The sequence below is a fragment of the Balaenoptera borealis genome, assembly GCF_965194805.1.
Source record: "Balaenoptera borealis genome assembly, chromosome: 13".
Lineage (NCBI taxonomy): Eukaryota > Metazoa > Chordata > Mammalia > Artiodactyla > Balaenopteridae > Balaenoptera > Balaenoptera borealis.
The window spans coordinates 13,780,754-13,794,808 of record NC_138870.1 but is presented as its reverse complement, the minus strand read 5'-3'; the positions used below and the strand labels follow the sequence as shown (position 1 = coordinate 13,794,808).

General features: G+C 40.9%; 1 protein-coding gene across 1 annotated transcript in view; it reads right to left on the bottom strand.

Moving 5' to 3' along the window:
• Positions 1-5,772: 5,772 nt before the first annotated feature.
• The window catches only part of DERA (deoxyribose-phosphate aldolase), a 118,447-nt gene continuing 110,164 nt past the window's right edge, over positions 5,773-14,055 (bottom strand). The window contains exons 7-9 of the mRNA XM_082352013.1: positions 10,958-11,070; positions 6,777-6,926; positions 5,773-6,470 (exon numbers count right to left, since the gene is read on the bottom strand). Coding sequence (XP_082208139.1) covers positions 6,414-6,470; positions 6,777-6,926; positions 10,958-11,070 — 320 coding nt within the window. The 3' untranslated portion in view covers positions 5,773-6,413. The remainder of the gene's footprint in view (positions 6,471-6,776; positions 6,927-10,957; positions 11,071-14,055) is intronic.

Here is a 14,055-nt window from a genome sequence, read left to right as displayed (position 1 = left end):
GGGCACTGTCATATATTGCTGGTGAGAAAGGGTGTGAAAAGGACATCATAGGACATCTCTAGACCTGTTGTACGGGACCAACAGATAAGGGGCAACTTTGTAGAGTTTAGCTTTAGGGACTGACTGGAAGTGAAAATACAGTTGAGGAGAATGAGTCCTTCCCTACCACAAACCACCTCTCCCGTACCAACTTGTTATATTGTAGTTGACAACTATTATGACTAGTGACCATCCAACATCTTTTGAATACTATGTGCCACTTCTCCACAAAAGGGCCAAAGTTGCTTTCCCAGTTTCCTTTACAGCTAGAACAGGCACGTGACTGAGGATCCAACCATCAGACACAACCACGCCGGAGTTTGACAACCAAGAGAGCATCTTTGGCCACTGGGATAAATGAGGGTCTCAGCTTTCAGGGGTGGCAACGGCAGAGGTTCTGGGTTCAAGTGCCCAGAGGTGGTAGGAGTGCGCCTCCACTGGAGCAGTTCTAAAGAATGTCCTGGGTGTTATTCCAAGCTGGCTGTCTCTGTGCCTATCTGGCCTTCCTAGATATTCTGTAAGGTACTCAGTATGCTTTAAAAATACTTACTTTCTGGGCTTCCACGGTGGCGCAGTGGTTAAGAATCCGCCTGCCAATGCAGGGAACACGGGTTCGAGCCCTGGTCCAGGAAGATCCCACATGCCGCGGAGCGACTAAGCCCGTGTGCCGCAACTAGTGAGCCTGCGCTCTAGAGCCCACGAGCCACAACTACTGAGCTCACATGCCACAACTACTGAAACCCGCTCACCTAGAGCCCGTGCTCTGCAACAAGAGAAGCCGTAACAGTGAGAAGCTCGCACACCACAACGAAGAGTAGCCCCCGCTCGCAGCAACTAGAGAAAGCCCATGCGCAGCAACAAAGACCCAACACAGCCAAAATAAAATAAATAAAATAAATAAATAAAATTTTAAAAAAAACAAAACTTACTTTCTGCTTAATCTAGGTAGCAGGGAGCTCTGTTATTTACAACTAAGAACCATGCTTGACTATGTATAGTACTGGCAGAACACACATTTGAAAAGCAAAACAAACAAACAGGAGAAACCCAAAACCAAAAAAATTTAAAACACCCATTAATCTTGAAAAGACCAAGGACCTAATGTTTTCATTAGCTCCCAGTCTAGAGATCACGTATACACAGTAACTTCACACTAAGATGCCAAGTATCTGTGATACGTCCCTCTCCTAGAACATTATATGTTTTAAATATAAGTTAAAGAATGGGCTCTGTTAAAATAGGTCTTGGTTTTAAGTGCAGTTATACGAGAAGCATCAAAAGTTAAAGCATTCCGAAGAGGTAAAATCAAATACCGCTGAATCTTACTATCTAGACTTGCTGAAATCCTTTGGAAGATTTCATGGATGGTGATTCTAAACTCATCTAAAATGTTTAATGCTAATCTCCAAAGCTTGCTTTTAAGCCCAAAGTGTGATCACGTTCACTGCCTACTGGGAAAGGATGAAGGGATAATGTTACTTCCATTGTTCCCTCTCTTGTTCTTGGCTGTGAAAAGCAATAAAACATACACATTTATCCTGGAGTTTCATGATAAAGAAGGGCTGCTGCTGGTGGACTTCACCACTGAACGGATACAGTTACTTTGGAATCTAGGAGCTGCAGACAGTGGTTCTCAAAGTGGGGTTCCTGAATCAGAGTATCGACATCACCTGGGAATTTCTTGGAAATGAAAATTTTACTGAACTGGAAGCTCTGTGGGTGGCGACCAGAATTCTGTGTTATAAACTCTCCTGGTATTTTCTTTTCTACGCTGAAGTTTGAGAACCACTTTCTTTGGCAGCACAACTAAACCACTCCAATCAAAGGAGAACTTATTTTTGAGGATGGAATATCAAGATGTACCTTCTCAATTACACATTTCAGAGCATTAAAGGAGTTCTTCCCTAGAACTAGCTTAACTTCACATGTAGCATAAACTCATTTCTTCTTCATTGAGGGGATATAGGACTCTTGCTTACTAAGATCCCACAGGGAAGTTTCTTTTCCCGGGGACTGTTAGACATCAAGTATCCTTCAATCTTCTCCTCAGGCTAAATAACCTCAGTCCCTTTTACCTTTATTTAAGACTTTTTAAAAACTCATCATCCTTGTCAAGCTAGAGTAAAACATAACCTCATTTGACTGTTCAGTTTAATTGAAACACATTTTGTATCACTGAACCATAGAAATTAATGCCCAAAAACCTAGGTTTCTTATATTCTACCTATGTTTTACAGTATGAGATGTACTTCTTAAAATAAAAAATCAAATTTTAGGTCTGTCCTTTCTACATATTCTGATTCCTCCTCTTCACCCCGTTCCTCTTCCTAAAAAAAGTTTTAGTTCATCGTAAGGTCACTAAGTATTTCATATATATTGGATTAAACATTCCGATCCTCATTTGCCCCATTAAATAAGAACTGACCAGATGGACATTCCTCTCTCTCTCTGAGCAGGGTTTAGTTAATTAAAAATGATTATTTTTACTATGTATTTTATATATCAGCCAGATGTTACCTGCGGTCATTTCTGGAAAGGATCATTTGGTGGTGGTTATAAAATATATATTTTCCTTTGGGAAGCAAGACTCTTGAGCACGGTCAGGAAAACAAATGTAGAAATGGATTTCACCTCACATCTTTTTCCTAGTGCCAAAATGGGCATAACGTTTCATGTCCTTTGAAGGTAGGATCTATTCAAATTCTTTCTTCTTCTAACTCTGCATCCTGGTCCTATTTATGTTGTGTCAAAAAAGGATCAGGTTGATGGAAGAAAAATTAATGTTGGTTTTGTCTGTACTACAAGTGTAAGCTGACTTTTCCAAAGAAACTGATTTGGTTTAAGACATATGTGTGTGACACAGCCACTGTTCTGCTCAATTAGGACGGAGACTCCATCGTGTCACTGTGAGGCTGCCCTTCCAGATAGATATTATAACAGTTCCTGCTTTTGCACAGGTCTCCTTAGAAGCGACAGTTCATGCAAACTAATTTGCCTGTATTTCCCATTAGTGCTGAAACAATCCAGAATGAGGCAAAGATACTGTAATTACAAAATTGTTTTGTGATTACACTAGTCATTTTCTCTCCATTGGTAGACCAACTAGAATTCAAATAAGTGCTCCCTCTTTTCTCTTAAAAACAAAACAAACAAAAATAACCCACAAAGGGACTTCCCTGGTGGCACAGTGGTTAGGAATCCGCCTGCCAATGCAGGGGACACGGGTTCGAGCCCTGGTCTGGGAAGATCCCACATGCCGTGGAGCAACTAAGCCCGTGCGACACGACTACTGAGCCTGCGCTCTGGAGCCCGCGAGCCACGGCTACTGAGCCTACGTGCCACAACTGCTGAAGCCCACGCGCCTAGGGCCTGAGCTCCGCAACAAGAGAAGCCACCACAATGAGAAGCACACACGCTGCAACGAAGAATAGCCCTCACTCGCTGCAACTAGAGAAAGCCCATGCACAGCAACAAAGACCCAACACAGCCAAAAATAAATAAAATTAAAAAAAATAATAATAACTCACAAAGCAACATTCAACTCTCTTTAAAAAAGTCAACTCTTGAGATCACCCAAAATTGTGAAAGTCTAACAGATTAAATTAACCACACTATCGGTTAGATTTAGATGGTTGGTCTTCTCCAAGACACCATTTAGAACATGACTAGAGACAAAAGTTGAGTCTTTTGAAAGTCTGAAATTCACATGACAACAAACATAATATTTGGTATGGCACAGTGTATGAACAAGTAAGACACTTTTCATTCCAAAGCCCTGGCTCTGTCTTGTAAAATATGTCATGGCATGAGGTGGATCTAGGTTCTGGGCTCGGCTCTGACTTTCTGTGTGACCTTGCATAAGTGACGTCCCCACTTTGAGTTTCTTTTCTCATGAAAACATAGAACTAGATATTCTCTAAAGTCTCTTTAGACCCCTAAACTATATGATTGGTTGTTTAAAAACATCTTTAAGGCTTAAATATGCTTTATTGAACAACTGCAGTAATTTTTGTGAGAAGGGCTGGGGGTTGCTTTCATTAACTTAGAAGCTTTAAACACAGAATGGGGTGACTCATCTCCTGATTGTATAAAGCATCTGGTCCCTGTGTCCTGAAGTATCCAAATTGGCTTGTAGTAAATCACGGTCACCTCAGAAATGACCTCTTCCTCTTATGTTTTCATAGCAACCAACATTTACTACTGTCTTCCTATTAAAGTCATCTGTGTTACATTTGATTTCAAGAGCCAGGTAAGGGGCAATCATTCCTGATGAAGTGTCCGATAGTCCTTGGAATAAATTGTCCTCCCAAATATATGATGACTTACCTTTGGATCAGGCCATGTTCATCAGCCTCTAATAGGTTTGAGGGGCTCACTGGTCTTAATTTCCTATGTGAATCTATAATTGTCCACAGAGGTCAATTTCAGTGGATGCCTCATATAAATTAGAACTGAAGATAATGATGCCTGTTCACTTGATCAACTGAAATGACCAGCTGGGTTTAATGGGAGGAAAACAGAAACCCCTGTGAAATTGGAATAGCTTCAAAGGTGATGGAATGTAATTACTTTTCTGAAAAGTTTCTTCTCCAAAGGTGACTGGCCATTGTGCTGGTGGGCACATGGACCAGCACGTGATGACGGTGGAAACGGCATTCAGGGCCACTGACCACATCCAAAGGCCTAAGTCAAAAGTTCGCTTTCTGCTAGGGTGTTAGGGGAAAGCAGAATTTCTTTTCTGCTCTTATTTTTAATCATTTCACTCACAGTTAGAGAGGTGCTTTGAGGGATGTGCCTAATTGACGACTGAGAGGCAAATTCTAATTTAGATTGCTGCAAAAGTGTTTTCTCTTTAGAGCCATGTACCATTTTCTTGGATGTGTTATCATTATCTTTAGGGTAACACAAATTGAACTCTGAGTGAATCTTGATATCACCTGCATCAACCCCTTTATTTTACAGATGAAGAAACCGAGGTCCAGAGATGTGAACAGACTGGACTAATGTCACAAAGCTGGAAAGAGGAAGAGGCTGGGCTAGAATTCAGCAGATGAGAAGATGAAACCAAAACCAACTCCTCAGTCCAGAGTTTTCCACTTATGAGTAGCTGGAGACTTGTTCAGGGAGGAAGAAAAGACGCTCTCCGTGAAAATCACCATTTAAGAAATCTTAAGTTCTATAATGTGGGAGAGGTGCTAGCAAGCCAAAAAGGTGGAGGTGGGCAGTTGAGAGAGACAGAGAGTAAAGGAACCGGTAGCCCACAAAGCAGATGACCATTCCCCATAGCTGACCGGGGGCTCTGTCTACGTGTCTTTGGGTGCCGGGGGACAGTTTTACGTACCTGGGGTGACTGCACAGACTCAGGAGCCAGACTGCCTGCCTCGGCTTGATTCTTGACTCTGCTAATTCTGAGCTCTGTGACCTTTGGCAAGTTGCTTAAGCTCTCTGTGCCTCAGTCCCTCATCTGTATAAAAGGATGATAACATCAGTACTGACTGTTGTGAGGATTAAAAACCTTACTGTACTAACCTTACTGTAACAGAGATTAAACAAGGGTGAAATAAATTGATATATATAAGGAGCTTAGCACATACTAAGTGCTGTTAGTGTCTGCTGTTTCTTCCCTATTCACTCTATCAGAGAAAGTTTCAGAATACAGACATAAGTTGTATTTATTAATAATGTACTGAGGTGCTTTATCTGAGATAAATACCCAAGGACTCTACTAGAAAGTCATTGATAAAACCTCTTTATATGTTTAATGGATTAACTTTTCAATATGTATTATTACAATTCAAAGGTTTTTTAAAAATAAACAACTATAGGCATTTTTTTAATTAAAAAATTCAATGATATCCATAGTTTCATATAACAATGACAGAAATTTCATTAGCAAAACAATTAGTAAAAGGGCGTATCTGCTGCAAAAATTAAAGATGGATTTTCAGGGCAGGAAGTTAGTGCCAAGTAAGTGAGTCCTGAAGTCAGTGGGAGAACAAGAGCAGTTCAGGGGTGCTGCATTTTCTTTTGCTACAGCATGGTTCTTGGGTAAGTCAACATTTTGCTTCCTTAAAATTTAATGTTGTCAAAGCTATCATTAACAATTTACTCAGAGTTCTTAAGAGAAAATCTTCACAAAATTAACAATGGAGATCTTCTAGTAATCAAGACCATTTCAGACATGCCTGAAACGGGGACCATGTGTGTACACACCATGTGTGTACCTGGCTTTTCCCTTTCATTCTTTGAGTTAAATTCAATGGAAATTTTAAGGGAAAAAAGTCAGTTACCTATTCCCTCATTTTTTTAATGAAATAATTTTAGCAATCACGCAGAAAAAATAGTAAAGGACTTTTCTGGAATTCGTCGCTGATTTAAGACATGGGAAGATCATGATAAGCTGCATATCTTCCAGTCACGTGATGGTAAATCTGTGGGGAAAGCAGAGTTTAATCAGTCATTAATTATTATATTACTATACACATCAATTAATAATTACAGCGTTACATAATAATTTTAGTTAACATTTCATTATAAAGCCCCACTGTTAGGCGCTCAGCAGAATCTCCATCCAACCTATTGAGGTGGAGGTTTGCTTGGAAGAAGGCAGAGGCTGTGTACAATGAGGTCATCAGATGAGTTTTCACCTCCAGTTCTCACAGCCCAATAAGTGCCTTTTTACTTCTTTCTCAAAAATACTTGTCAGTTTGTTCCAAGGACAAGGGGTTGCTCCTCACCTGCCTCTCGATGTCCGCGAGCAGAGTGCTGGCACCTATTCGAAAGAGTTCTGGCTTCAGCCACTCACCCCCTAGCTCCTCCTTTACGAGAGAGAGCCACGCAAGGGAGTCCTTCGCGCTGCGGATGCCTCCTGCCGGCTTAAAGCCTATCTAAAAGGGGAGGCGGGAAAGAGAGCCATGCTTAGCATTGTTATTGGGTTGCTTTAAAAACTGGTCCTGTGTTAATACGGGGTCTCCATCCTCTCTTTTCTAAAGCCTAGTTCGCGTGTGTCCCCCCCCCCCCCCCCCCGCAAAAGACCTTAGAGCACTGACTCATGCCCATTTACACTACAAAACGACTTTTCCAAGATTAATGGGAAGAATGTCACTGCCTCTGAGACACTAATGAGAGTTAATAACCCTCATTAACATTTCACTTACTGGAAAGTCATAAACCTCAACCATCTAGACTATAGCTGTGAACCTGGGATAAACAAGAGAGGTGTCAATAAACAGGAAAACATATCACAAAAGCCCATTCATTCTCTGTTTCTACCAGGAGGCCAGAAGAAATGTACACCTTTCAGCCCTCCATCCTGAGCTGCAAAAGAGACATATGTGGATTTAAAACAAGAGGAGACATTACATGAAATTTCTAAAAATCTTATATTTGTATTTGTATGGAAATATGTATGGAAATATGTTAATATAAATGTTTCAGACATTACATGAAATTTCTAAAAAAAAAAAAATAAAAAATAAAATAAAAAAAAAATAAAAAAAAAAACAAGAGGAGAGACTCAGTGAGGCCACACTAAACAAACTAGCAGCAACCAGCAAGGAGAGGTGACAGTTACTTTAATCAACTTAACTGCAGGGACTCTTTTTCTAAGTTGTAAGTAGACCAAGTTACATAAAGCAGCCAAACAGTTAAAAAAGTACAGGTGAAAAAGATGGTGTAGGGGACCTTCACACTTCAGTAGTCTCTGAAGGTGACCAAAAAACAAGCACAATTAGGCCAATATCTGATGTTTACAAATGATGTCCCTGGGTCCATTCGAAAATGATAAACGTGTCCTATATACAGTAAAACCTGCTTATTTGGATATACTTGTCTCAAGAACTTGACTATCCGGTGCAGTAAACACCCAAAGCCCAAGAACTAAAGCTCACGCCTTCGACCACTCAGAGTTTGGCTGCTCTGAGAGGTGGCACCAGCAGGGGGTGATTGCTAACAGAATGCCAGAGAAGGGACACAATAAATGAATGGTCCCATTATCAACCTGTAAAAAATGATTAAACAGAAACCTTGATTAAATGGAGTCGGGAGACCAGAAGCAGGGGCTCTTACTCCTGGATAACAGAGCCTGACAGGAAGAAGAAAGACTGCTTTTCTGCAAAGGACTCAGCCAATGAAAAGCCCCGGACTCCTTGCTTAGTATCCGCTGTCTTCCTTTTCCTCTCTATAAAGCACACTTCTTTCCTTGCCCTGCAGGGACTTGCATGTGGCTCGCCATGGTGGCTGATCCCAAATAAGCCCATCTTTGGCGGAGAAATAGTTAGCGGTCTACTTGCTTTAGGTCAGCAAACCCAACCCAGAAACTCCTAGTTAACCTGGACTCTACCACGTCCCTCACATCACATCCAGTGACCCACCAAGTCAAGTCCCACCGATCCCACCCTCTGAACTTGTCTATCTCCACATGTACTTTCCTCTCTACTCTCCCTTCCACTGTTTTAGTTTAGACCCTCGTCAGCCCTCACTGGAACATCGGGAGAAGCCTCCCAACTGGTTTCCCTGCCTCGGTCACACGTCACACAGCTAAGCAACAGTCGTGCAGAGATTCTAACCATATCTGCTTATCGCTCTGGAGCCCAAGTGACCCTGTAAGAGTGGGGGGGGGGGGAGTGGGGGGAGATAGGTGGAGTCAGGATATTTATTGAGATGAGGCAAAAAAAAAAAATCAACTTTAGCTCATATTAGCATACATGTTAATCACAGGAGCATTTTCTGTTAATTAGGCAGTGCTGCATATAGATTTTTCTATACAATTCAGTTGTGTCAGCAAGTCTATTTGGCAAGGTTTCGAAAGACAGTTTCTAGCGTTAAGTTTATCCTTTTTTTTTTTTAAGGGAGAGAATATGGAAAACATGAATCTGCAGTGAAATCAGCTATGAAATATCAAGCCTCTGCTTCTCAGGAGTGACACTAATCATGGTCTGGAAGGCGACCTGTCACATTTTAAAACACCCCTTAAATCAATGACGTGGAAGCTTCATAGTCTAAGGGCTGCCCGGGCAGCTTGTCAACAATCCAAAAAAATGCCCCTGATTTGCAGATACACACACAGGTCCTATGTGAAATCAAATGTGATCAAGATGAATATGAATTGACTTGTACCTGTTTCTCAATAAAACCAGGATGAACTTTATTTATTAGCTGAGGAAAGGGGGGATACAATTAAAAAGAAAGTAATGAAAAACAGCAAAATGTTCCTCCCTCACTACCCTGACCTAGAACACTGAACACTTAAAACTTTTATTGAAATTCTTGTGTAAGGTCTCTTTTGAGAAGGGACATGTTCACTTTTGTATCCCTAGCACTTAACATAGGTTAACATAGCACATAGGTAACAACTCAATGAATGTTTACTGAAAACAAAACAGGACTGGGTCCCCACTGGAGAATTTTAGCCCCAACTATGGAGCTTATGAAACATAGAGATGGCTGAAGACTGATCCAGGACTGCCGGGGTGAGGGCCCAGGCATCTGGAAGTATAAAAAGCTTCACATCTATTGTGATGTTCTTTGGCTGAGAATAAGAACCACTGATCTAGTGAGTGGTGGTGGTCTCATTTGGGGGGTCCAAAGCTGGAGTTCTCATTTTTACAGCTTTTCTTATAATTTTTTTTTTTTTTTTTTTTTAATTAGGACCATTGCAGAAAGGCTACCAAGAGGAGGTTACTCAGTTGGGTTAACTTTCATATGTAGGTCACCGTGTAGATATTTATCCTATTTGTACTCCTCTAAGATATGAAGGTATTCTGAAGGAGCAAATGCTGCAAGGAGTTCATTTCCTCTCAAACCCAGGTACCTTCTAAAAAAGGTCTCTGATTCCAAAATAAACTGAAATACAGTCACATATAAAGTCATCACATCCAGCTGGCAAAGGATTAAAGTTCTTTTTTGGGTTTCTACGCAGCAGAAATCAAGAGATTGGTTTTAAAAGATGCCTTTCAGGAAGGGAAAGTCTCATTTAAAAATAAAAATTACCTTTCTCGCCAATGTTGTTAAAAAAAAATCCTTTGAGATAATTTGCAGCTAAACAAGCAACTTGAAGTGAAAAGGAAAATCCAAACTCATTTAAAAAAAAAACACCTCATACGCATTTTTCCTTTTAAATTCATATGTTTCAAAAAATATGTATTATTTTTCGAAAAGCTGACAAAAGCGAGCATATACCCTCCTCAGCTTAACAGTCTTCCAAAGAGCACCTCCAGCTGCCATAAAACGCAAAAATGGATATTTAATTCAAGAGCTATATAACGTCTAGCTACCTTTTCCCTGCTGTTTCACAGCATTTCATTATTTTGTTTAATAAGTTCATCTCCTCAAGAATTTTCTCTTCACCTCATATTATTAAAAGTAATAAGTTTTTCTGGACCGGGGGTTTCCCAACAGAAAAACCAATTTATGTGTGTCCTTCAATAATGACAGGAAAAGATTATTTCCCATTATATTGCATACTTTTCATATCACCACCACAGCTTATCATTCAATAAATGTTACTCTGCAATTCTTTCCATTCCTCAAGGAAGTTTAATTTCTGCATTAACCTGTTTTCTCTGGCCAACGCCTTACCAGAAAGCTTCTGTGCTGCAGCAGAATTAGTTCGTTAAGGAACCCATTTAGGAATCTCTCATCAGTGATAAAATTGTCTTCGGTTAATAAAAGGACATAAAGTGAGTTTACACCTTGATCACACATCCTAACACCCACACTCATACTCACTTTCTGTGAATCGCACAGTTTCCCCCCGAATGTATTCTTTTGTAGTGAAAGGTAAATTAAACGTTTATCTTAATACAGGTAACACACTCGCACCATCTGCCTATAAAGACAGTTATCGTGGCTGTGACGAGTATTGTAAATAACATTATCTTTACTCCAAAGAAAGATTTGCTGGCAATAATATATATACCTTGTTTCCAGTTTTCCAGAAGAAATCCCTAATGGCCCGTAGCATGACTATAGCTACTGGGAAGGTGGCATTTACTGTTTCTTTTCCAGTAGAGGTCTTAATGAAATCTGATCCTAAAACAAAAGGAAGAAAAAACTCCATGTTAATTCAAAAACTTATTTTTTACACTTTTGAGCCGGTGGAAGAAACGAGTTGTGTAAATTCTTTTTCCTGAAGAACACGACTTTATTTTTCATCAATTATTTGAAAAACTAAAACCAAATCTCTCTTTAAGATCATTCTGTCGACATTTTTTTTCCCCTGACCATACGATGGATTAAATCAGGCACAAACGGATTCTCACTGATCCCTGGAGCTCTTGCCTCTATATTTCCATATCAGCAATTAAAATCAAGTTGGTTTATTTAATGCAAAACTGAGAGGAATAGAAACAATTTCATGCCCTGTGCTTAGCATCGTATATCATAACCTTTTACGACAAAACTGGAGGGCCTACTCATATTCTTACGTGTGATAGAAAGTACACAGTATAGCTGTGACAGCACGAGGAGAATCACCGTTAGCTGATTCCTACTGCATTGTTAGCTGACGAAAGGTCTGTCTTCCAACCAGATGGTGATTTTCATGAAAGACACCATGCCTTTTCAACTAGCAAGTATTTTAAACACTTCCTGTGTCTCAAATGTATCTTAAACCTATTGATGTAGGCTTCTGCTGAAGAGAAACCCAAAACAAAATAGCCCAAGGAGACAGAGAGAGGATGATAATGGTTAAGAGTCACTGGGTGCTGTGCACTATGCACTATTCTAGGTGCTTTCTAAGTACGCACTCAACCGAGCCTCACAATAACTGTGTAAGTACGACTATGACCCCCATTTTTAAAGAGGAAATTAAGGCACAGAAACGTAAAGTAACTTGCTTGAGGTCACACAGTAAGGGCAGGGGTTAGGTAGAATTCTAACCAAAGCAATATAGCTTAACCCATGTGCTATAGAGTCTCTAAGAAACTTACTGAGGGTCACACAGTCAGACAGCCAAACACACACTCCATCCTTCAGGTGGTGAACCATCCTCGCAATGCTCCGTGCAGACCACAGATCAGCAGCACAGGCACTACCAGGGAACGTGTTTAAAACATAAGACTCTCGGACTTCCCTGGTGGCGCAGTGGTTAAGAATCCACCTGCCAAAGCAGGGGACACAGGTTCGAGCCCTGGTCCGGGAAGATCCCACATGCCGCGGAGCAACTAAGCTCGTGCGCCACAACTACTGAGCCCACGTGCCACAACTACCGAAGCCCGCGTGCCTAGAGCCCGTGCTCGGCAACGAGAAGGCACCGCTATGAGAAGCCTGTGCACCGCATCAACAAGTAGCCCTCACTCGCCGCAACTAGAGAAAGCCCGTGCACAGCAACGAAGACCCATCGCAGCCAAAAATAAATAAGTAAATTAAATAAAATAAATTTAAAAAAGAAAGTTTGTTTAAAAAATAAAACGTAGACTCTCAGGCCCTACACCAGACCAACTGAATCATAATCTGAATAGAAACAAGGTTCCTAGGTGATTCCTGGGCCAGTTCATGGCCCTCGCCCACACAATCTGTAGAACTCTATGTAAAGCTAATCTCTGAGATTCTCCCAGGTCTGTCAAAGAAACGGTCAAAAGAAGTGGAGACAAGAAGTGGCCAAAACTCTCCCCTCTGGTTTCAACTGCAAAAGACATGCCCAGGACTACCCTGTGGATAGAAAGGTTCAAATCAACACGCCTTCAGCAAGCACACTGTGTGAAAGGCACAGTGGGAAATATAAACACAAATCATTCAAGCCCTTTCCCTCAAAAGCATACATGCTATGAGCAGGTGTAGAGGAAACATAAATCCTGGGTAATCACTTGATGAGCCAGAAGTCAGGAGATCTGGTTTCCAGCTCTGCCAGATACTGTATTTACCTTGCAAATTCCATCGCCTAACCTTTCTCCTTTATAAAACATGTCTGGAAATTCTTACTTGCTTCATAGTGTTATACAAAGAATCAAAAGAAACAATCTCTGTGAAAAGACTGTGAAACCTGTCAAGTGTTATACAAACAGAAATGGAGCGAAGACCTAGGTACGGCTGCCCTCTGTGTAAGAACCACAGGAATTCTTATCTATCCAAGCAGGTCATCGGAAGCCTTCTTTCCTTTGGGCCTGTAGGCCCATTTGGGGAAATGGAGATGTGCTTGTCATGCCTGCATTCATTCAAGAAGTATTTACTGAGTGCTTACTATGTGCTGGATTCTGTTCTACATGCTGGGAACAGATCATGACACAAAACAAAGTTCTTGCCCTTGTGACTAGATTCTCTAGAAGAAAAAGACAATAAACAAAGAGCTATATAACGAAGGCCAGGTGGAGTGAAGTGTGGTGAAGAAAAATAATGCAACATAATGAGAAAGAGAGTGATGGATTTGGGGAGAGGTAGCTGTATTTAAATAGTCATCATAAAGTCATCTCTGACGAGTAAAATTCAGAGACTGATGAAGGGAATCTGTGAAAAGAGTACCACAAGCAGGGAAACAGCAAGTGCGAAGGCCCTGAAGTAGGCATAAGTTGATGAATGAGTGAATAAATGGGACTCCACAACCAATGCCTGGCCCCTACAACATCAGACATAACAAGCAAAGAGAAGAAATGAAAGCCCGCAAATAGATGTAAGAGGTGAGAGGAACATTACTAAAAAATTCACACTGAAACCGTGATGTGTTTTCCTAATAGGTGACACTGTCTTCTGATCCACTAGAAGGCTTTGGGGTACAACACTGGACCTATCTGAATTCTTCTAAGCATCTCAGAAGAGAAGATTATTAAGACAGAAGACTAAGGCCATATTTAGAGGCCTAAAAAAAAGGTACGGTCACTTAAAAATCACACCATCTAAAGTTAACCAAAAGAGCCAAACTCCCTTACGGAGGAAACTGTCTTCCTAAGTACACCTAGAAGAAAACACCTACCATGGTGGCAACAGCAGCCCAGGAGCTGTAATGGTGGCCTACACATTGTTTGTGCCCCTTTCTTGACTGTATTGTTTGAAGACAGGTGCTATACCTTTCTTGTGCACTTC